The following is a 23,006-nucleotide window of genomic DNA, read 5'->3' as shown; positions in this document are numbered from 1 at the left end:
TACTCTATCATTACCCCATTACTAAAGAAACCCACCCTCGACCCATCCTGCACAAATAACTAAAGACCGGTCTCCAGGGCCGGCTCCAGGTTTTTGAGGGCCCCGGGCGAAAGAGTCTCAGTGGGCCCCCCCCCCCCCCTTTAACACATACCACGATTCATGATGCCCAGATACAGCAGAGAAATATAGGTATAGTACAATGCCAGATTTCACTTCTTACATGAGTGATAGCAATTGTAAATTCTGCAGTGTATATATACAGGGCAGGAGGAGCGGTACTGTGCAGTGTATATATACAGGAGGAGCGGTACTGTACAGTGTATATATACAGGAGGAGAGGTACTGTGCGGTGTATATATACAGGAGGAGTGGTACTGTGCAGTGTATATATAGAGGGGAGTGGTACTGTGCAGTGTATATATACAGGAGGAGTGGTACTGTGCAGTGTATATATACAGGAGGAGCGGTACTGTACAGTGTATATATACAGGAGGAGTGGTACTGTGCAGTGTATATATACAGGAGGAGCGGTACTGTGCAGTGTATATATAGAGGGGAGTGGTACTGTGCAGTGTATATATACAGGAGTGGTACTGTGCGGTATATATACAGGGGAGAGGTACTGTGCAGTGTGTATATATACAGGGGAGAGGTACTGTGCGGTGTATATATACAGGAGTGGTACTGTGCAGTGTATATATACAGGAGGAGTGGTACTGTGCAGTGTATATATACAGGACAGGAGGAGTGGTACTGTGCAGTGTATATATACAGGAGGAGCGGTACTGTGCAGTGTATAAATACAGGGGAGAGGTACTGTGCAGTGTATGTACTTCAACAGCCGCCCAGCCCAGGCCCCCAGCATGTGTCCTGTATATATATTATATACACTATCTATACAGGCTGTGCTGGGGGCCTGGGCTGGGCGGCTGCTGTACTATATATATATATATATCAGCTGCAGCCGCCCAGCCCATGGCCGCCCCATATCACCCACACTGTCAGAACATACAGCGATATAGCATTGCATTGCACTCACTCAGGTGCTGGTAGGAACTCCGTCTCCTCCGGAATCTGCCTGTGCCTGATAAGTTCAGCACTGAGCAGAGAAGTGCTCTCTCCGCCCACAATGTCACGCTGGCTGTGTCCTTAACCCCTACGTGCCTGGCCCTGCACTGACAGTGAGAAGATGCTTGTGCCAGCTCAAATTGAAAGGGTAGAAAGGGTTAAAGTGGCCAGATGGATCTATGACTGTGTGAGTGGGCCCCCCTGTCTCGTCAGGGCCCCGGCACTTGCCCGGGTAAGCCGGGTGCTGACGCCGGCCCTGCCGGTCTCCAATCTCCCCTTCATCTGTAAACTATTGGAGCGCCTGGTCTACTCCCGCCCTACCTGTTACCTCTTCACTCATTCCCTCCTAGACCCTTCACAGTCCGGTTTCCCCCTACATACGACAAAAACTGCACTCATCAAGGTGACCAATAACCTTCTGACAGCAAAATGTAATGGTGACCACTCTCTGGTCACTCTTCTCGACCTTTCTGCAGCTTTCGACACTGTTGACCACCCTCTCCTACTCTCTAGGGTCCAGGCTTCAGTCACTAGGCATTAAGGACATTGCTCTCTCCTGGTTCTCTGTCATGGATCCCAATGGCTGGGGATCGCACTGGACAAGCAAAATAACATAAATAACAGACGAGCTCTAGGGTGATGGAACCTGGGCTGACCGCTGCCCTACTCCTGACAAACACAACTAGAAATAGCCAGGGAGCGTGCCTACGTTGATTCTAGACGCCACGCGCCAGCCTAAGAGCTAACTAGCACTGCAGAGGAAATAAAGACCTAGCTTGCCTCCAGAGGAATGAACCCCAAAAGGTATAGTTGCCCCCCACATGTATTGACGGTGAAATGAGAGGAAGGCACGCACATAGAGATGAAAATAGATTTAGCAAAATGAGGCCCGCTATAACTAGAAAGCAGAATGATACAAAAGGGGTCTGAGCGGTCAGCAAAAAACCCTAATCAAAAACCATCCTGAGATTACAAGAACCCATGTGCCAACTCATGGCACATGGGGAGAACCTCAGCCCACTAGAGCTACCAGCTAGCATAGAGTCATAATTAGCAAGCTGGACAAAAAACCAAACAACTAAAAAACAGAACTTAGCTTATCCTGAGAGATCTGGGAGCAGGTAGTCAGGAACCAAACTGAGCACATCTGAGTACATTGATAGCCGGCAAGGGAATGACAAAAAAGCCAGGTTAAATAGGAAACACCCAGCCTCTGATGGACAGGTGGAAAGCAGAGACCGCAACCCACCAAAGTCACCCAGTACCAGCCGTAACCACCAGAGGGAGCCCAAAAACAGAATCCACAACAGTACCCCCCCCCTTGAGGAGGGGTCACCGAACCCTCACGAGAACCCCCAGGGCGATCAGGATGAGCTCTATGGAAGGCGCGGACCAAATCAGTCGCATGAACATCAGAGGCGACCACCCAGGAATTATCCTCCTGACCATAACCCTTCCACTTAACCAAATACTGGAGTTTACGTCTGGAAACACGAGAATCCAAGATCTTCTCAACAACATACTCCAATTCTCCCTCCACCAGCACCGGAGCAGGAGGCTCAACCGAAGGAACAACGGGCACCTCATACCTCCGCAATAACGACCGATGGAACACATTATGAATAGCAAACGATGCTGGGAGATCCAAACGAAAAGATACAGGGTTAAGAATCTCCAAGATCTTATAAGGACCGATGAACCGAGGCTTGAACTTAGGAGAAGAGACCTTCATAGGGACAAAACGAGAAGACAACCACACCAAGTCCCCAACAAGAAGTCGGGGACCCACGCGGCGACGGCGATTAGCAAACTGCTGAGTCTTCTCCTGAGACAACTTCAAATTGTCCACCACCTGATTCCAAATCTGATGTAGCCTGTCCACCACCACGTCCACTCCAGGACAATCCGAAGGCTCCACCTGACCAGAGGAAAAACGAGGATGAAACCCCGAATTACAAAAGAAAGGAGAGACCAAAGTAGCAGAACTAGCCCGATTATTAAGGGCAAATTCGGCCAGAGGCAAAAAGGCAACCCAGTCATCTTGATCAGCAGAAACAAAACACCTTAAATAAGTTTCCAAGGTCTGATTAGTTCGCTCCGTCTGGCCATTTGTCTGAGGATGGAATGCAGACGAGAAAGACAAATCAATGCCCATCTTAGCACAAAACGTCCGCCAAAATCTAGACACAAACTGGGATCCCCTGTCAGAAACGATATTCTCCGGAATCCCATGCAAACGAACCACGTTCTGAAAAAATAAAGGGACCAACTCAGAAGAGGAAGGCAACTTAGGCAAGGGTACCAAATGAACCATCTTAGAAAAGCGGTCACACACAACCCAGATAACGGACATTTTCTGTGAGACAGGGAGATCTGAAATAAAATCCATGGAAATGTGCGTCCAAGGCCTCTTCGGGATAGGCAAGGATAACAACAACCCACTGGCCCGAGAACAGCAAGGCTTAGCCCGACCACACACTTCACAAGACTGCACAAAGGTGCGCACATCCCTTGACAAGGAAGGCCACCAAAAAGACCTGGCCACCAAGTCTCTAGTACCAAATATTCCAGGATGACCAGCCAACACAGAAGAATGGACCTCGGAGATGACTCTACTGGTCCAATCATCCGGAACAAACAGTCTTTCTGGTGGACAACGATCAGGTTTATCCGCCTGAAACTCCTGCAATGCACGTCGCAAGTCTGGGGAGACGGCGGACAATATTACCCCATCCCTAAGGATACCAGTAGGCCCAGAGTCTCCAGGAGAGTCAGGCACAAAACTCCTGGAAAGAGCATCTGCCTTCACATTCTTTGAACCTGGCAGGTATGAAACCACAAAATTGAAACGAGAAAAAAACAACGACCAACGAGCCTGTCTAGGATTCAGACGCCTGGCAGACTCAAGGTAAATCAGATTTTTGTGATCAGTCAAGACCACCACACGATGTCTAGCACCCTCAAGCCAATGACGCCACTCCTCAAATGCCCACTTCATGGCCAAAAGCTCCCGATTACCCACATCATAATTGCGCTCGGCGGGCGAGAATTTTCTAGAAAAGAACGCACATGGCTTCATCACCGAGCCATTGGAACTTCTCTGTGACAAAACCGCCCCCGCTCCAATCTCGGAAGCATCAACCTCAACCTGAAAAGGAAGTGAAACATCTGGTTGACATAACACAGGAGCAGAAGAAAACTGGCGCTTAAGTTCCTGAAAGGCCTCCACAGCCGTAGGAGACCAATTAGCAACATCAGCACCCTTTTTAGTCAAATCAGTCAAAGGTTTAACAACACTGGAAAAATTAGTAATGAACCGACGATAAAAATTAGCAAAACCCAAGAACTTCTGAAGACTCTTAACAGATGTAGGTTGTGTCCAGTCACAAATCGCCTGAACCTTGACGGGATCCATCTCAATAGTAGAAGGAGAAAAAATGTACCCCAAAAAAGAAATTTTCTGGACTCCGAAGAGACATTTTGAGCCCTTCACAAACAGAGAATTGACCCGCTGGACTTGAAACACCTTCCTGACCTGTAGAACATGAGACTCCCAGTCATCAGAAAACACCAAAATATCATCCAAATACACAATCATAAACTTATCCAGATATTCACGGAAAATATTGTGCATAAAGGACTGAAAGACTGAAGGAGCATTAGAAAGTCCAAAAGGCATTACCAAATACTCAAAATGGCCCTCAGGCGTATTAAATGCGGTTTTCCACTCATCACCCTGTTTTATCCGCACAAGATTATACGCACCGCGAAGATCTATCTTAGTGAACCACCTAGCCCCCTTAATGCGAGCAAACAAATCAGTCAATAATGGCAATGGATACTGATATTTGACTGTAATCTTATTCAGAAGGCGATAATCTATACAAGGCCTCAGGGAACCATCTTTTTTTGCCACGAAAAAAAAACCTGCTCCCAGAGGGGACGAAGATGGACGAATATGTCCCTTTTCCAAGGACTCCTTAATATAATTCCGAATAGCAGTATGCTCTGGCACTGACAGATTAAATAAACGACCCTTAGGGAACTTAAGGTACCTTCACACGAAACGACATTATAACGATATCGCTAGCAATCCGTGACGTTGCAGCGTCCTCGCTAGCGATATCGTTTCGTTTGACACGCAGCAGCGATCAGGATCCTGCTGTGATGTCGCTGGTCGCTGAATAAAGTCCAGAACTTTATTTGGTCGTCCGATCGCTGTGTATCGTTGTGTTTGAAAGCAAAAGCAACGATACCAGCGATATTTTACACTGGTAACCAGGGTAAACATCGGGTTACTAAGCGCAGGGCCGCGCTTAGTTACCCGATGTTTACCCTGGTTACTAGCGTAAAATGTAAAAAAAACAAACAGCACATACTCACATTGCGTCCCCTGCAGTCTGCTTCCTCCTCTGACTCAGCGCCGCAAAGTGAAAGTGAAAGCAGCACAGCGGTGACGTCACCGCTCTGCTCTCACTGTACGGCGCTCAGTCAGTCAGGAAGTGGACGCAGGGGGACGTGAATGTAAGTATGTGCTGTTTGTTTTTTTTACATTTTACGCTGGTAACCAGGGTAAACATCGGGTTACTAAGCGCGGCCCTGCGCTTAGTTACCCGATGTTTACCCTGGTTACCAGGGGACCTCGGCATAGTTGATCGCTGGAGAGCGGTCTGTGTGACAGCTCTCCAGCGACCAAACAGCGACGCTGCAGCGATCGACATCGTTGTCGCTATCGCTGCAGCGTCGCTTCGTGTGAAGGTACCTTTACTGCCAGGAATTAATTCTATAGCACAGTCACAATCCCTATGAGGAGGGAGCGAATTGAGCTTAGGCTCCTCAAAAACATCCCGATAGTCAGACAAAAACGCAGGGACCTCAGAAGGAGTAGATGAAGCGATTGAAATCAGAGGTGCATCATCATGAACCCCCTGACATCCCCAGCTTAACACAGACATTGTTTTCCAATCCAGGACAGGATTATGAGTTTGTAACCATGGCAGACCAAGCACTAGTACATCATGTAAATTATACAGTACAAGGAAGCGAATCACCTCCTGATGAACGGGAGTCATGCGCATGGTCACTTGTGTCCAGTACTGCGGTTTATTCATAGCCAATGGTGTAGAGTCAATTCCCTTCAAAGGAATAGGAACTTCCAGAGGCTCCAGACTAAAACCGCAGCGTTTGGCAAATGACCAATCCATAAGACTCAGGGCAGCGCCCGAATCCACATAGGCATCGACGGAAATGGATGACAGTGAACAAATCAGAGTTACAGACAAAATGAACTTAGACTGCAGAGTACTAATGGCAAAAGATTTATCAACCTTTTTTGTGCGTTTAGAGCATGCTGATATAACATGAGCTGAATCACCACAATAAAAACACAATCCATTTTTCCGCCTATAATTTTGCCGTTCACTTCTGGACTGAATTCTATCACATTGCATAGTCTCAGGTGCCTGTTCAGAAGACACCGCCAACTGGTGCACAGGTTTGCGCTCCCGTAAACGCCGATCAATCTGAATGGCCATAGTCATAGACTCATTCAGACCTGTAGGCGCAGGGAACCCCACCATAATATCCTTAATGGCCTCAGAAAGACCATCTCTGAAGTTTGCAGCCAGGGCACACTCATTCCACTGAGTAAGCACCGACCATTTCCAAAATTTTTGACAATATACTTCCGCTTCATCATGCCCCTGAGAGAGGGCTAATAAAGCCTTTTCAGCCTGAATCTCCAGGTTAGGTTCCTAATAGAGCAATCCCAGTGCCAGAAAAAACGCATCCACACTGAGCAATGCAGGATCCCCTGGTGCCAATGCAAATGCCCAATTCTGAGGGTCGCCCCGCAGGAAAGATATTACAATCTTAACCTGCTGAGCAGGGTCTCCAGAGGAGCGAGATTTCAAAGAAAGAAACAATTTGCAATTGTTCCTGAAATTCAGGAAGGTAGATCTATCTCCAGAAAAAAACTCTGGAATAGGAATTCTAGGTTCAGACATGGGAGTGTGAACAACAAAATCCTGTATGTTTTGAACTTTTGCAGCAAGATTACTCAGGCTGGAAGCCAAACTCTGGACATCCATATTAAACAGCTAAGGTCAGAGCCATTCAAGGGTTAAGAGGAGGTAAGAAGCAGCTAGACAGCAATTAAGGGCTAGGCAGCAAAACTCTGAGGGGAAAAAAAAAAAAAAAAAAATTTCCCTTAAACACTTCTTTTTCTCCTGCTTCAGCCCAAACAATTAACACTTTGTAGGCCGGCTATACTGTCATGGATCCCAATGGCTGGGGATCGCACTGGACAAGCAAAATAACATAAATAACGGACGAGCTCTAGGGTGATGGAACCTGGGCTGACCGCTGCCCTACTCCTGACAAACACAACTAGAAATAGCCAGGGAGCGTGCCTACATTGATTCTAGACGCCACGCGCCAGCCTAAGAGCTAACTAGCACTGCAGAGGAAATAAAGACCTAGCTTGCCTCCAGAGGAATGAACCCCAAAAGGTATAGTTGCCCCCCACATGTATTGACGGTGAACTGAGAGGAAGGCACGCACATAGAGATGAAAATAGATTTAGCAAAATGAGGCCCGCTATAACTAGAAAGCAGAATGATACAAAAGGGGTCTGAGCGGTCAGCAAAAAACCCTAATCAAAAACCATCCTGAGATTACAAGAACCCATGTGCCAACTCATGGCACATGGGGAGAACCTCAGCCCACTAGAGCTACCAGCTAGCATAGAGTCATAATTAGCAAGCTGGACAAAAAACCAAACAACTAAAAAACAGAACTTAGCTTATCCTGAGAGATCTGGGAGCAGGTAGTGAGGAACCAAACTGAGCACATCTGAGTACATTGATAGCCGGCAAGGGAATGACAGAAAAGCCAGGTAAAATAGGAAACACCCAGCCTCTGATGGACAGGTGGAAACCAGAGACCGCAACACACCAAAGTCACCCAGTACCAGCCGTAACCACCAGAGGGAGCCCAAAAACAGAATCCACAACAGTTCTCCTCCTAACTTTCTGACCGCTCCTTCAGTGTTCTGTTCTCTGGCTCCACTTCATCTCCTCCTCCTCTTTCTGTCGGGGTACCTCAGGGCTCAGTCCTGGGCCCCCTTCTCTTCTCCACCTACATGGCCCCAATTGGACAGACCATCAGCAAATTTGGCTTTCAGTACCATCTTTATGCCGATGACACACAACTATACACGTCATCCCCTGACCTTACCCCCGCTGTACTACAGAACGCCACTGACTGTCTGCAGTCTCTAACATCATGTCCACTCTATCTGAGACTCAACCGCTGCAAAATCGAACTTCCTCTGCTCCCACCATTTACTATCCTCCCTAAATCTGACATTTATAAAAATATAAAATAACTTTTTTCGCGCTGGTACACCCTAAGTATTGAGTAACAGTCGAGTAGCCAAGATAATTTAAGGAATTATGGACTCGCGTATATAGTGTAATCGGATATCAGGGCAGCCCTGAGGAAGAAAACAGCGGTTTTCGAAACGCGTTGGCTAGTTTTGGTCCCTATAGCGATCCGTACGGAGTTTCACGATCACGTGGGGCGGGCACCTGATCACTGACATCACACAGGTCCTAGACGCGCCGCTTGTACACACCGCACCTTGCGGCGGCGTCAGACCAAGACGGAGTATCACCGCCCCTAACTGGAATCGGACACCCGGATTGAGCTACTACCAGCCGGGGTAGCTCTCCGGTATCACACTTCCTGCAAGATTCTACATGTGCTGTCCAGTACAGCTGAAAACTTCTTTAAAGGAAGAGTGAATCCATCCATCTTCATTTCTCAAGGTATTGACCGTTTTATGATTATATGTTTTAACTGGAGATTGGATTCATCTGCAATTGACAAACTATTTTGTGGTTTCTACGGGGTATAGATTATACTATATCCACATATTAGATTATTGACTGCATAACGGGTTGTGGATATACATCCACGTAGATATCCGATTACACTATATACGCGAGTCCATAATTCCTTAAATTATCTTGGCTACTCGACTGTTACTCAATACTTAGGGTGTACCAGCGCGAAAAAAGTTATTTTATATTTTTATACTTGTTTTTCACAATCTGGTGGTGATTGTGTTTCTTTTTCGCTGCAGGTAACTATATACCCTATATCACCAGCGCCACTTTCATTATATTTTTTGACATATACTAAATCTGACATTTCCCTCTCCGTGGGTGGCACCATAACACCCCGGCAGCAGGCACGCTGTCTGGGTGTTATGTTTGACTCCGATCTCTCCTTCACATCCCATATACAATCTCTTGTCCACTTGTGCCGCTTACACCTAAAGAACATCTCTAGAATCCGCCTTTTTCTCACCATGGAAACAACAAAAACCCTCACTGTCGCCTTGATCCACTCCCGCCTGGACTACTGTAACGCTCTATTAATTGGCCTCCCTGTTACTCAACTTTCCCCTTTCCAGTCTATCTTTAATGCAGCAGCCAGGGTCGTCCATCTAGCTAATCGTTACTCGGATGCGTCCACTCTTCACCAGTCATTACACTGGCTGCCCATTCATTACAGGATACAATTCAAAGTACTTTTTCTCACCCACAAAGCTCTCCACAGTGCGGGACCCCCATACATCTCCTCCCTCATTTCGGTCTATCGGCCTAACCGACTGCTGCGCTCTGCAAATGACTTTCGACTAACCTCTGCACTAATCCGTACCTGACACTCCCGACTCCAAGACTTCTCCCGTGCTGCGCCAATCCTCTGGAATGCTCTACCCCAAGATATTAGGACCATCCACAATTTGTATAGTTTTAGGCGCTCCCTCAAAACACAATTTTTCAGAGCGGCCTATCAAATTCACTAACCAAAGTCATTTTATGATTGTGTGTGTGTGTAGCCCATTCACTACTTCCATCTATCCCCCACCCCCTGAAGATGGCTGGACCATCATTGTAACTACATTATTGTAAATAAGCTCCTGTACTTTGTATCTCCCCCACCTCATTGTAGATTGTAAGATCTCTCGAGCAGGGTCGGCTTATTTTGCTTTAATTATTGCATTGTTAACGTTGTTACTTATGACTGTTGTGTTTGAAACTGTTAAACTGTAAAGCGCTATATAAAGATTATTATTATTATCCACGGTGTCTCCCTTGTGTCCGGGAGTTTGGGTTGCTTTGATGAAAAACTTTTTGTCTACAGGTGGTATTGTGTTGTCTTGTGTCCAATGCCTGCCTCTCACCCCACAGGTACTGAAAGTCCGGGCTAAGTTAATGAGGGTAATGCTTATTTTCTTTTCTGCAATTATTGTTTTTGGCTTAATGCTAATCTTTGCGCCTTTGTCATTTCAGGTCTACAGCGAGTCTTGTATCTCTATCTTGAACATCCTTTTATCTCTGCAGCAAATCCCCGTCTTTGTCTGTATCTGAGATTCTACATACATGCAGTGTGTTTTCTTATTTTCTATTTCTGCCGCTTGTCCTGCTAAGGCCTGGTTCACATTAATATATTCTAGGGGTTAGTGTTACCATTTATAGGGCACAATGGTCTCTGACATATAAATGTTAATAGTCTCCACTTTGTTAAATAGTTACGCAAGTTGAAAAAAGACCTAGATCAGTTAGGTTCAACTTTCTCTACCAATCACTAAATTTCGTCACTAAATTACCTATAACTCAGAATGTTATGTATGGTGAGGAAATCATCCAGCCCACGAAGGGGAACAAATAAACGTAGTGATTTCCAAGTCTTCTGACAGGGAGCCAACATTGTGGAATAATTAAATTTATTGTGGGAATGATCTCCCTGTGATACCACTAAAGCTGTGGTAAAAATCTAAAAACAATCCTATCCCAGCATTCTATACCCCAATTGTACTTTAGAGCTAATTTAATATCTCCTCTAGCTGTAGATAATAAACGTTTGAACTACACTGGTGATATATTTAAAAAAAAGAAGCTAGTGCTGTGAAATAAATCTATAAATTGCAAAATATTCTGTCTGTTTTGGATATACAAAGGCAATCTCTACAATAAATCCTTTGGATAATAGCATTTAACCCCCTTCACGACCTTGCCCTTTTCCGTTTTTGCGTTCTTGTTTTTCGCTCCCCTTCTTCCCAGAGCCATAACTTTTTTATTTTTCCGTCAATATGGCCATGTGAGGGCTTGTTTTTTGTGGGACAAGTTGAACTTTTCAACAACATAATTGGTTTTAGCATGTCATGTACTAGAAAACGGGAAAAAAATTCCAAGTGCGGTGAAATTGCAAAAAAAAGTGCAATCCCACACTAGTTTTTTGCTTGCCTTTTTTGCTAGGTTCAGTATATGCTAAATCTGACCTGCCGTTTTGATGCTCCAGGTCATTACGAGTTCATAGACACCAAACATGGCTAGGTTACATTTTATCTAAATGGTAAAAAAAAATTCCAAACTTTGCTAAAAAAAAAAAAAAAATTGTGCAATTTTACGTTACCTGCTGAGTCTCCATTTTTCGTGATCTGGGGTCAGGTGAGGGCTTATTTTTTGCGTGCTGAGCTGGCATTTTTAATGATACCATTTTGGTGCAGATACGTTCTTTTGATCACCCGTCATTACATTTTAATGTAATGTCCCGGCGACCAAAAAAACGTAATTCTGGCATTTCGCATTTTTTTCTAGCTACGCCGTTCAGCGATCAGGTTAATGCTTTTTTTCTTTATTGATAGATCGGGCGATTCTGTATGCGGCGATACCAAATATGTGTAGGATTGATTTTTTTTTTTTTTTATTTTGGATGGGGACTTTTATATTTTTTTTATTTTTTTCATATTTTTTAAAACATTTTTTTTTGTAACTTTTCCCATGCTTCAATAGCCAGATCGCTGCTATGCAGCAGAATTGCAGGCTTGCTATGAGCTATGAGCACCAACCACAGGGTGGCGCTCACAGCAGGCCGGCATCAGTAACCATAGAGGTCTCAAGGACCTCTATGGTTACCATCCTGACGAATCGCCGACCCTCGATCATGTGACAGGGGTCGGCGATGCGATCATTTGCGGCCACGCGGCCGGTTAAATGCCGCTGTCAGCGTTTGACAGTGGCATTTAACTGGTTAATAGCGGCGGGTGAATCACGATTTCACCCGCCGCTATTGCAGGCACATGTCAGCTGTTCAAAACAGCTGACATGTCCCGGCTTTGAGTTGGGCTCAGCGCCGGAGCCCACATCAAAGCGGGGCTTCTGACCTCCGCTGTAATAGTACGGCGGAGGTCGGGAAGGGGTTAAAGAGACAGTAATTAATTCCTGGTTAATCAGCCTTATACTTCAATACATCATAGACAATTCCAAATGGATCAAAGATCCGAAGTTAAAAAATCCTCACAAAATTACAAGCAAACTTCCACGCTATCTTCCTCCAGATCATTTGTAGCTATCCCTAATCTGTTAAGCCCAAATAAATCTAGATCTCCCCAAAAAGGGATGACTATGAGGGTATGTGCACACGTTCAGGTTTTTTCGCGATAAAAATGCTATAAAAACTCATTAAAAATGCATACATTATGCATCCTATCATTTAGAATGCATTCTGCATGTTTTGTGCACATGGTGCGTTTTTTTCCGTGAAAAAAACGCATTGCGGTAAAAAAAAAAAAAAGCAGCATGTTCATTGATTTTATGGATTTTCCGTGTTTTTCCCGCAATTCCATGCATTTGGAAAAAAACGCACAAAAAACGTGTAAAAACGCGAAAAAAACACATGCGGATTTCTAGCAGAAATGTCCGGTTTTTGTCAGGAAAATTTCTGCAAGAAATCCTGACGTGTGCACATACCCTAAAACAAATAAAACAACAATAACACATAGGGGTGGAGCCGCATATTCATCACTGTAATTGGCGGCACCACGTGACCGCTCATACAGGAGAAGCAGCGGCGCGGAGAGGAGACATCGCGGGAGCTAGGTGAGTATTTCTCTGCATCTGCAAGGGGCTGGGCGGCACACTGGGGATGGGAGGACACCAGCAAAGTTTATTTTTAACAACAAATTTGAAAAAATTGATCTTTCATCTCTTCTCTCCAGCGAACGCTGCGGGGGAGAAGAGATGAATGCAGCCTTCAGCACCACACAGGGGGGACAGCGCTTACTGTAAGCGCTGTCTCCAGCATGGCACACGGACGGCACATGGACAGCATCCGTGTGCGGTACGTGTTTTACACTGACCCATTGACTTTAATGGGTCCGTGTAATCCGTGCGCTCCCACGAACACTGACATGTCTCCGTGTTTTCCAAACGGACACACGGTCGGCGAAAACACGCTGACATGTGTAGAGACACATTGATTTTAATGTGTCTACGTGAGTCAGTGTCTCCGGTACGTGAGGAAACTGTCACCACACGTACCGGAGCCACTGACGTGTGAAACCTGCGGCCATAACGCTGGCATTAACCCTGTGTGAGCAGTGACTGCGGGGAGATTGGAGCGGGTGCCGGGCACTGACTGCAGGGGAGTAGGGAGGGACTAATCGGAATGTGGCCGACACTGATTGGTTGCGGCAGCCATGACCGGCAGCTGGCGAGACGAGTCAGCAACTTGGATTCCATGACAGTGGCCGTGACCAATGAATATCTGTGACAGACAGAGGGACAGAAAGACGGAAGTGACCCTTAGACAATTATATAGTAGATATATATATTCACACATACATACATTATATATATATATGTATATATATATATATATATATATCGGTGTGTCTACAATTTCTAATTTTTTTTATATTCTTCCTTTTTTTAATGTCTATTACATCTGAGGAAGGTTTTTAATTACATTTTGTTATCCATTATAGATAAGGGACATGCCCGCCATATGGGACCCGGCCGATGAGGCATATAAAGACAAGTATGCACGTGAAAATTGCTGGACGAGGATTGTACGTGACCTCAATCCGCATTATGACGGCTACAACTATAGCCTGCAGCAGCAAATTAGTAAGTATTTTTTTTACACCTTGCAGAAATTTTTTTTTTAAAGGGAATGTAATGATCATATTTTATTGTTTTAGATAAAGAAGTCAAACAGCGGTGGCGCTCTGTGCGAGACCACTTTCAAAAAATTCTGACCAGCCGGTCCAAAAGCGGGTCTTCCCCGGTCAAAGGGAGCTTCAGCTGGTATGATGAGCTAAGTTTCTTGCTCACAAGCAGGACTTTGAGGAGGTGATTTGTTAAAACTAAAGTGAATGCAGTACTGATGAATATAATTTATTGTATCAAAATTAAAAATTCCTTTTTTTTCACAGCACTGAAGGGAACATTCCAGCTCCTGACACCGTAGAGGACTCAACAGCAGAAACAGCAGAGTCAGCAGATGAGGCATCTGCTTTGGGCTCACAAGACTCTATCCCTGTTGTCGTAGGCACTTCGGGAATATGTTCCAGTTCAACATCTTCGGCTGACCAAAGTGATGTGCCAAGAACCCAAGGAACCTCTGTCATTCCGATGCCAATAACAGTCCCACCCTCCAAAAAAAAATTAGGCAAAAAAAAAGAAGATAAAACCACAAAAAGAGTCAATGAGACCATTGATCTTCTGAACAAATTGACCAAAGAGGATTATCTTGATCTTTTTGGGTCTACTATTGCAAACAAGGCACGGTTATTGGCACCGGAAAGACTGAGCAAATTTATGAGATCTGTCCATGCCCTTTTGGATGCATTCGAAGAACCTGCACCAATTGCCCCCTAGCGGACATTGTAACAGGTATCACAAAGAGTGTGAGACCTCCACCGCCAACACCACAGCCACTGCAGCATGACCAATGGTATCACCGGCCTACCAGCCAGTACTACTCTGATACCAACTCTGACCACTTTGTATTTGGCCCGGAGTATACTATGTTACATTAGTTACAATGTTGACAGTCATAATGCTGTTCCATTATATTCTGTCACACTATTTTTGAATACCCATACCCAACAAGTTTTTTCAGAAAATCAAATCGTGCTATAATTGTGATTTAGTTAAAAAATAATTAATAAAAGAATGAAGTTTAACAAAGCAATGACTATTTTTTCATACCTTTTTTAAATAATTTATAAAAAAAATTGGATTTTCACCATCCCATAGCATATTTTTCAAACTTTATTTACTAAACTCCCTAAAATTTGCCTTTTCTTATTTTTAAAATAACATTTCTTTGACCTATAGAATATACGACGAAAAAAATATCTTTCTAGGCCTACAACTAATGACTGGGCCCTGATGAAGCCACTATGGTAACCCTCCGTTCACGGGATCACACACACACACAACAATTGGACTAGGAAATGACATCACGTAAATATATATATTTCTTTTAACTTTATCTCATATTTAGCTTAAAAAAAAACGCTGACAAATCAGCATAAAAACTCATAAAAAACGCACAAAAAACTGCACCAAAAGTGCACTGCAAAAAACGCACTAAAAACGCATGAAAACGCACAAAAAACCCATAGGGGTGGAGCCGCATATTCATCACTGTAATGAGCGGTACCACGTAACCGCCCATACAGGACAAGCTGCGGCGCTGAGAGGAAGCAACGAGGGAGTATTTTATTTCCAGCGGGCAGGCGCACAGGGGGTGGGAGGGGGGAGGTTGCCGGGAAGTATATTTTAACCACAAAAAAAATAAAAAAACATTGATTTTTAATTCCTTCTCTCCAGCGAACGCTGCTGGAGAGAAGGGATGAATGGCGGCTTCAGCACCACGCTGGGGACAGCGCTTACTGTAGGGCTGTCTCCTGCATGGTCCGTGTGGTACTCAGTCGGCACACGGGCGGCACACGGCTGCCGCACGTGTATCACACTGATGTGCCACGTGAGCTCACGGACACGGATAACTCCGGTACTGATTTTTCCGGTACCAAATTATCTGGACGTGTGAGACTGGCCTAAATTGAATATCGGTTTTGCAAAACACTACTCTTCATTTGAGGAAGTATGCAGAGGTATCACTCAAAAATTGGAACAAAATTAATCAAAAATTACTGAACTAGAACACAAAACAGATTCTTTAATTAACCAAAACACTGTCCTGAAAAAATAAATTAACGACCTTAGATCCAAAATGGCAGATCTAGAGGACAGAAACCGTAGAAATAATTTGAAGATAAGAGGAATCCCAGAGGAGGTGAGCCAATCCGATCTACCAGAGTTTGATAAAACCATATTCAAAAAAACCCTACCAGACACCAACAATCTCGAACTCTGCATCGATAGGATCCATAGATTGCCAAAACCCAAAGGCATACAGGCAGACAAACCAAGAGACACAATTATACGCCTGCACTTTTATGGCACAAAAGAAAAGATCCAGAACTATATAAAAAATAAAGGATCGTTACCAGAACCTTACCATCATCTTAACATTTTTACTGACCTTTCTAAACATACTCTGGATATGCGCAAATCATTTAAACCCATAACAGATATATTGAAAAAAACAACACATTCAATACAGTTGGGGAATTCCTACCAAACTGATGTTCCACTACAGAGACAAGTTCACGGTGATTAACTCATTGGAGGAAGGAATGTCATTCTTTAAATCTCCCACTTAATTTGTCTTATAGATCCAAAGAGTTATTAAGTTTGAACAATCTTAGCTCATGAAGATTAATTACTACCAATGGAGAAGGTTACTAATTGCATTATTAATCTTATTGTCTCATAAGTATTTGGGGTTAATAGGGGAGAGAAAAAACTTTTCACAAACTTTTCCCCAGCTAGGTCAGAATTCCCATTGGGAAAAGACCCAGAATCGAACATTTACGTCTATATTTGTTATACTGTTTGGCATTTGATAAAACTGTTCAATTTTCCTGTTTGTTAACTTTCTATTTTGTTCTTGGTGTTCCTATAGCTCCTACAACAATCTAACATATGCAGTTAAAGTTTTTGTCCTATAATGTCAGGGGGCTCAAAAGCCCATGGAAAAGATACACGTTATTGAAAGAAGTAAAGCAAATACAAGCAGACATCGTATGTATACAAGAATCGAAATTTAAAAAAGGTAATCACCCAAACTTTTCCCACAGGGATTTTCCACATTGCTTTTCATCTTCCGCACAAAAGAAAAAAGCAGGTGTAATCACCCTGATAAAAAACACAGTACCTTTTCAATTCATAGAGGAGATCGTAGATCCATGTGGCAGATACCATATTTTAATAAGCGAGATTAACTCGGCCGGCCCTATGTACAATTGTAAACATATACTGCCCCAATACAAAACAACTGAATTTCCTTAACAATGTAATTAAGAAGGTTCAGTTGAAAAAAAGGGTAATCTATACATCTTAGGGGATTTCAATATGGTACCTGATGGAAACCTTGATTCTACATCTCCAACACGCCAGCTTTCGAGTAGTCTCAACAAATGGATCCAAAACAATGAACTATATGATACATTTAGGTGTCTGAACTCATCTAGAGAATTTTCACATTTCTCATCAGTACATAAGTCTTCTGCTAGAATAGATTTATTTCTTACAGATGTGTTTTCCCTTACAAAAATTAAAAGGTCACTCATTCTAGATAGATCAATATCGGATCATTCTCCCATCACAGCCGAATTGTGGATAGGCCCATTTTTCAAAAACTCAGCTTTATGGAAATGTAATAATTTTTTATTAAACACTCCAGAAAATAAAAACGAAATTGATACCTCACTAAGATTATATTTTAAAGAAAACGATACAGAACAAATCCATTCACAATCTGGTGCGCACATAAGGCGGTATCCATTCACAATCTGGTGCGCACATAAGGCGGTTGTGAGGGGAAAAATGATCCAAATTGTGGCAAAACATAATTAAAAAAAAAGAGAAAAAATAAAATCCATTCAGGAACAAATACGTATAAAAGAAAACTGTTTTAACAACACTCATCCAAAACCTCAGCAATTATACACAGAGATCCTTAGTTTGAGACGGGAGTTAAATAAAGCCATTCTAGATGACTTTGAAAAAATCATTAAAACATCAAAATTTAAAGCTAACTCTGAGACAAATAAACCGACAAAATTTATGATGTTTAAGTTAAAGAAAGAAAGAATCCGTAATAGAATAAATAGGGTCAAAAGCACTACAGGAGATATGAAACAACACCCAGTGGACATTGTGGAGGAATTTGCGAGTTTCTACAGAAATTTATATAATCTAAATAATGATAATGCAAACACCAAACCAGATTCCCAAAAGATAACAGATTTCCTTAACAGGCTACAGCTTCCAAAAATTAGCCCCCCAGATTTACTCAACTTCAATCTACCCATCTCAAATTCTGAAATCACAGAAACTATACGTACATTGAAATCACAAAAATCACCGGGCCCTGATGGTCTAACTAACGAATATTATAAACTATTTACAGAAATACTCACTCCTTACATGCCAAAAATCTTTAACCAAGCTTCAGATTGGGAATTTTCCTAACGAAATGCTGGAGGCTACCCTCATCATGATTCCACAACCTCAAAGTGACTTGGAAGAAGTTAAAAATTTTAGACCAATTTCTCTTATTAACTCAGATTTAAAAATCTTCGACAAAATATTAGCCATAAGACTAAAAGGAATCCTTCCAAAAGTAATAAATGACGATCAATCAGGTTTCATTGAAGGTAGGCAAACGTCAGACAGATCCAGGAGACTTGTCAATATTATTAATAAAATTAAATCTACATGAATTCCATCGATTCTTCTAGCGCTGGACGCCGAGAAGGCGTTCGATAGGGGTAATTGGAAATATTTGAAGATAGTTTTATCAAACTTTGGATTTAATAATGAATGGATAAAATCAGTATTTGCTCTTTATTCCGACCTAAGTGCTAAAATATATATAAATAATAATATATCCAAACCTTTCCCCATAAATAACGGAACAAGACAGGGCCCCTTATCGCCACTCCTTTTCGCCCTAGCAATTGAACCACTAGCTGAAGCAATTCGTAAGAATGAAAACATTACAGGTATCAACACTTCAACTAAACAGTTCAAAATAAGTTTGCAGATGATATGCTGTTAACACTTAAAAATCCGACCCGCTACATCACTGCACTACTTGAAATATTTAGGGAGTTCTCACTATTATTATATTTTAAAATTAATAATTGTAAATAAAAAATTCTGCAATTTAATCTCACAAATAGTACAATCAAATCTATAAAAAATGTAGCAGAAATATCTTGGGAAATGGAAAGAATTTCCTACCTAGGCATTCTATTCACAAAAACAATACACACTACAATTAATGCAAACTGCGAATCATTTTGATCTGCCATCTCAAAAGACCTACAACCCCGGGAAAATATAGGATTATCATGGATAGGCAGAGTCATGGCAATCAAAACAGTAATCCTCCCGAAACTATTGTACATCTTCAGAGCCCTCCCCTTAATCTTCACAGCAATATTCTTTGAAAAATGTAATAAAAATTTTCATTTATCTGGAATAGGAGGAGAGCTAGAGTAGCTAGGGACATACTTTATAAAAAGAAATACAACGGAGGAATGGGGATATCAAATCTTCAAGCCTATCATTATGCCAACTTAATCAAACAGAGTCAACATTGGATAACTTATGGTGTGAAACCAGCTTGGATAGACTTGAAAAAATCTCATAATACATCCAACTCTTTAAAAGGCCTTCTCCTCAATCATATATTTAATCTAAACAAATATAAATTGAAGCATCCTATTTTCTGAGCTATCACCCACTCTTGGGATAAACTGGCCATTAAAAAAAATACTTAAAAATTCAAATTAAGAGAAGATTTCCCAATTGTCCTAATTGCCTCTATTTATGGAATTTCTATCCCAGAAAATTGGATACAAAATGGTATTCGGAAATTGGGAGATATATTTGCAAATGATAAACTATTAAAATTTTCTGCGATTAAGAATAAATTCAACATTCCTTCCTCGGACTTTATACACTATTTTATAATTAAAGATGGTCTTCAAGGTTTCGTCTTTAAGGTCTCTCCGAAAACAGAAATTATTCATCTCCTCCTTAACAACACAAACCATAAAATTTTTTGGGAGTATGAGATTTCTCTATAACTCTTTTAATAAAGATAGCAAATTAGGAAAAAATAAATACATGTTCAAATGGGAGAGGGACCTTCAACTTAATGTAAAACCGGAGCAATGGGAAGACTCAATAAAATACTCCTACTCCTCAAGCATTTCAGTACCACTGCACGAATCGTACTACAAATTATTAACTAGGTGGTACCTAACACCCTCCAGACTTGCACATTTTAATACTGACTCATCCCCTTTATGTCGGAGAGGATGTGGTTCCAAAGGAGAATTGCTACATATTTTCTGGTCATGTTCGAAACTCACAAATTTATGGAACCAGGTATCCAAACATATTGGTGAATTTTTCAACAGATATTTTACTCTTTCCCCTCAAACAGCACTTTTCTTTTTGGATATGGAAGATATACACTCACTGGCCACTTTATTAGGTACACCTTTCCAACTTCTTGTTAACACTTAATTTCTAATCAGCCAATCACATGGCGGCAACTCAGTGCATTTAGGCATGTAGACATGGTCAAGACAATCTCCTGCAGTTCAAACCGAGCATCAGTATGGGGAAGAAAGGTGATTTGAGTGCCTTTGAACGTGGCATGGTTGTTGGTGCCAGAAGGGCTGGTCTGAGTATTTCAGAAACTGCTGATCTACTGGGATTTTCACGCACAACCATCTCTAGGGTTTACAGAGAATGGTCCGAAAAAGAAAAAAAAATCCAGTGAGCGGCAGTTCTGTGGGCGGAAATGCCTTGTTGATGCCAGAGGTCAGAGGAGAATGGGCAAACTGGTTCGAGCTGATAGAAAGGCAACAGTGACTCAAATCGCCACCCGTTACAACCAAGGTAGGCCTAAGAGCATCTCTGAACGCACAGTGCGTCGAACTTTGAGGCAGATGGGCTACAGCAGCAGAAGACCACACCGGGTACCACTCCTTTCAGCTAAGAACAGGAAACTGAGGCTACAATTTGTACAAGCTCATCGAAATTGGACAGTAGAAGATTGGAAAAACGTTGCTTGGTCTGATGAGTCTCGATTTCTGCTGCGACATTCGGATGGTAGGGTCAGAATTTGGCGTAAACAACATGAAAGCATGGATCCATCCTGCCTTGTATGGAGCATCTTTGGGATGTGCAGCCGACAAATCTGCGGCAACTGTGTGATGCCATCATGTCAATATGGACCAAAATCTCTGAGGAATGCTTCCAGCACCTTGTTGAATCTATGCCACGAAGAATTGAGGCAGTTCTGAAGGCAAAAGGGGTCCAACCCGTTACTAGCATGGTGTACCTAATAAAGTGGCCGGTGAGTGTACATCATTCAACAAAATTTGTCATAATACGCCTTTTATTGATAGTAAAAAATATGATTGCCACTCTTTCGAAAAGTTCCGAAATCCCAATACTCCCTGACATTATAGACAAATTGCGAATACATAATACGTTGGACTTCAAATTTTCAATAGCAAATGGTTGTTTACATAAATATGACTGGAAATGGAGCAAATGGAACACTATACACCAACATTTTTATTAACTAATATTGTCTTTATTTTCGAGTTATAGGTAGTAGAACTTGCTACCTTTCATGTATATGAAATCCTAGACATAATAGAAGTTAACTATATCAAGACAGATCCTGTTCCAAGAATCGTTATAAGTGTGGTTATAGGTCTGTCTAGTTCCAACCATATAGGTATAGGTACTGAATAATTACCCTGTTTAAAATATACCTACAGGATATACTTCCCTTCCCTTTCCTAATACCTTACCTTCCTCCTACCTTCCCTACTACCTTTTTTGCAAAATAATTTGTAAATCTATGAAAGTACTGTTTATAAATTTCAAAATGTTAATAAAAATACTTGAAAAAGAATATGTTCTTACAGAGTTATTTTTCCTTCTAATCAGAAATTCCAGCTGAGGAGGAAGTAAAATCTACAATAAATCTGAGTATTAAGGAAGAAAACTCAGAAAATGTAAAAAAAAAGGGAAAAAGAGACAAGGTAAGTGTAAGAATCAGCTCCATGTTGTATGATGTATGTCCGTCAGTGAGGATAATTCATATGGAGCAGATGTCATGTCAGTGATGGGATTGTCACACGTCTGACAGTTATTCCTAACATCTGTGTGAATAAGATTCTTCTGTTGTCCGGCCTCAGTGATTGCTCAGTAGAATTATGTAATACGGAGCCCCATCACTTACATTATATTTATTTCTCTTTTAGGTTCCATCTTACGCCGGATCTTATCATCCTGCCGGCGTGGATTATCCAGGGCTGCTCGCTTATTTGCATGTTGTCACTGTTGCCCTAGTGTCATCTAAAAGACGTAAAGGCTCAACATTTAGCACCCTGAAGTTCAGCAGACCCACCATCACTGCTGGACCTGTATAGAAGGACCATCACCATCTACCTGTGGCCTTCTGACTGTAATATCTTTACCTGGATATGTTTTGGTAATGCCTCCGTCACCAGGCTCCGCTGTATCCATACTGCTCGCCTGACTTGGCTTTTCCTGATAACCTGGTATTTGACCCTGGCTGTCTTCCTGACTTTGATTTTGTCTACTGATTCTGTTCATTTTTTATCCCTCTATCTCCTATTCTTCATTTAAAAAAAATCTATATTGATTGAGATTCTCTTGTCATCAAACTTCACTCCGAATGTTGTAAAAAAAAAATACATACAAATGTTTGAGCTTTTAAAAGCATTCTTCCCTTGTACCACCAATAAACTGTGCAAAAAAATAAAGGGAACACTTAAACAACAGAATATAACTCCAAATAAATGAAACTTCTGTGAAATCAAACTGTCCACTTAGGAAGCAACACTGATTGACAATCAATTTCACATGCTGTTGTGCAAATGGAAT

General features: G+C 42.3%; 2 protein-coding genes across 2 annotated transcripts; both read left to right on the top strand.

The window, feature by feature from the left end:
• Window positions 1-13,881: 13,881 nt before the first annotated feature.
• LOC143809052 (uncharacterized) lies at window positions 13,882-15,443 on the top strand. Its single transcript, XM_077292218.1, has 3 exons — window positions 13,882-14,048; window positions 14,123-14,273; window positions 14,357-15,443. Exons 1-3 carry the CDS (start codon window positions 13,916-13,918, stop codon window positions 14,799-14,801), a joined length of 729 nt encoding a protein of 242 aa, XP_077148333.1. The 5' UTR covers window positions 13,882-13,915; the 3' UTR covers window positions 14,802-15,443.
• Window positions 15,444-16,027: 584 nt separating this feature from the next.
• LOC143809051 (uncharacterized) lies at window positions 16,028-22,706 on the top strand. Its single transcript, XM_077292217.1, has 3 exons — window positions 16,028-17,109; window positions 22,044-22,138; window positions 22,361-22,706. Exons 1-3 carry the CDS (start codon window positions 16,980-16,982, stop codon window positions 22,526-22,528), a joined length of 393 nt encoding a protein of 130 aa, XP_077148332.1. The 5' UTR covers window positions 16,028-16,979; the 3' UTR covers window positions 22,529-22,706.
• The last annotated feature ends 300 nt before the right edge of the window (window positions 22,707-23,006 follow it).

The sequence above is a fragment of the Ranitomeya variabilis genome, chromosome 2, assembly GCF_051348905.1.
Source record: "Ranitomeya variabilis isolate aRanVar5 chromosome 2, aRanVar5.hap1, whole genome shotgun sequence".
NCBI lineage: Eukaryota > Metazoa > Chordata > Amphibia > Anura > Dendrobatidae > Ranitomeya > Ranitomeya variabilis.
Note: the sequence above shows the minus strand (reverse complement) of the source record. Positions and strands in the feature narration are given on the sequence as shown.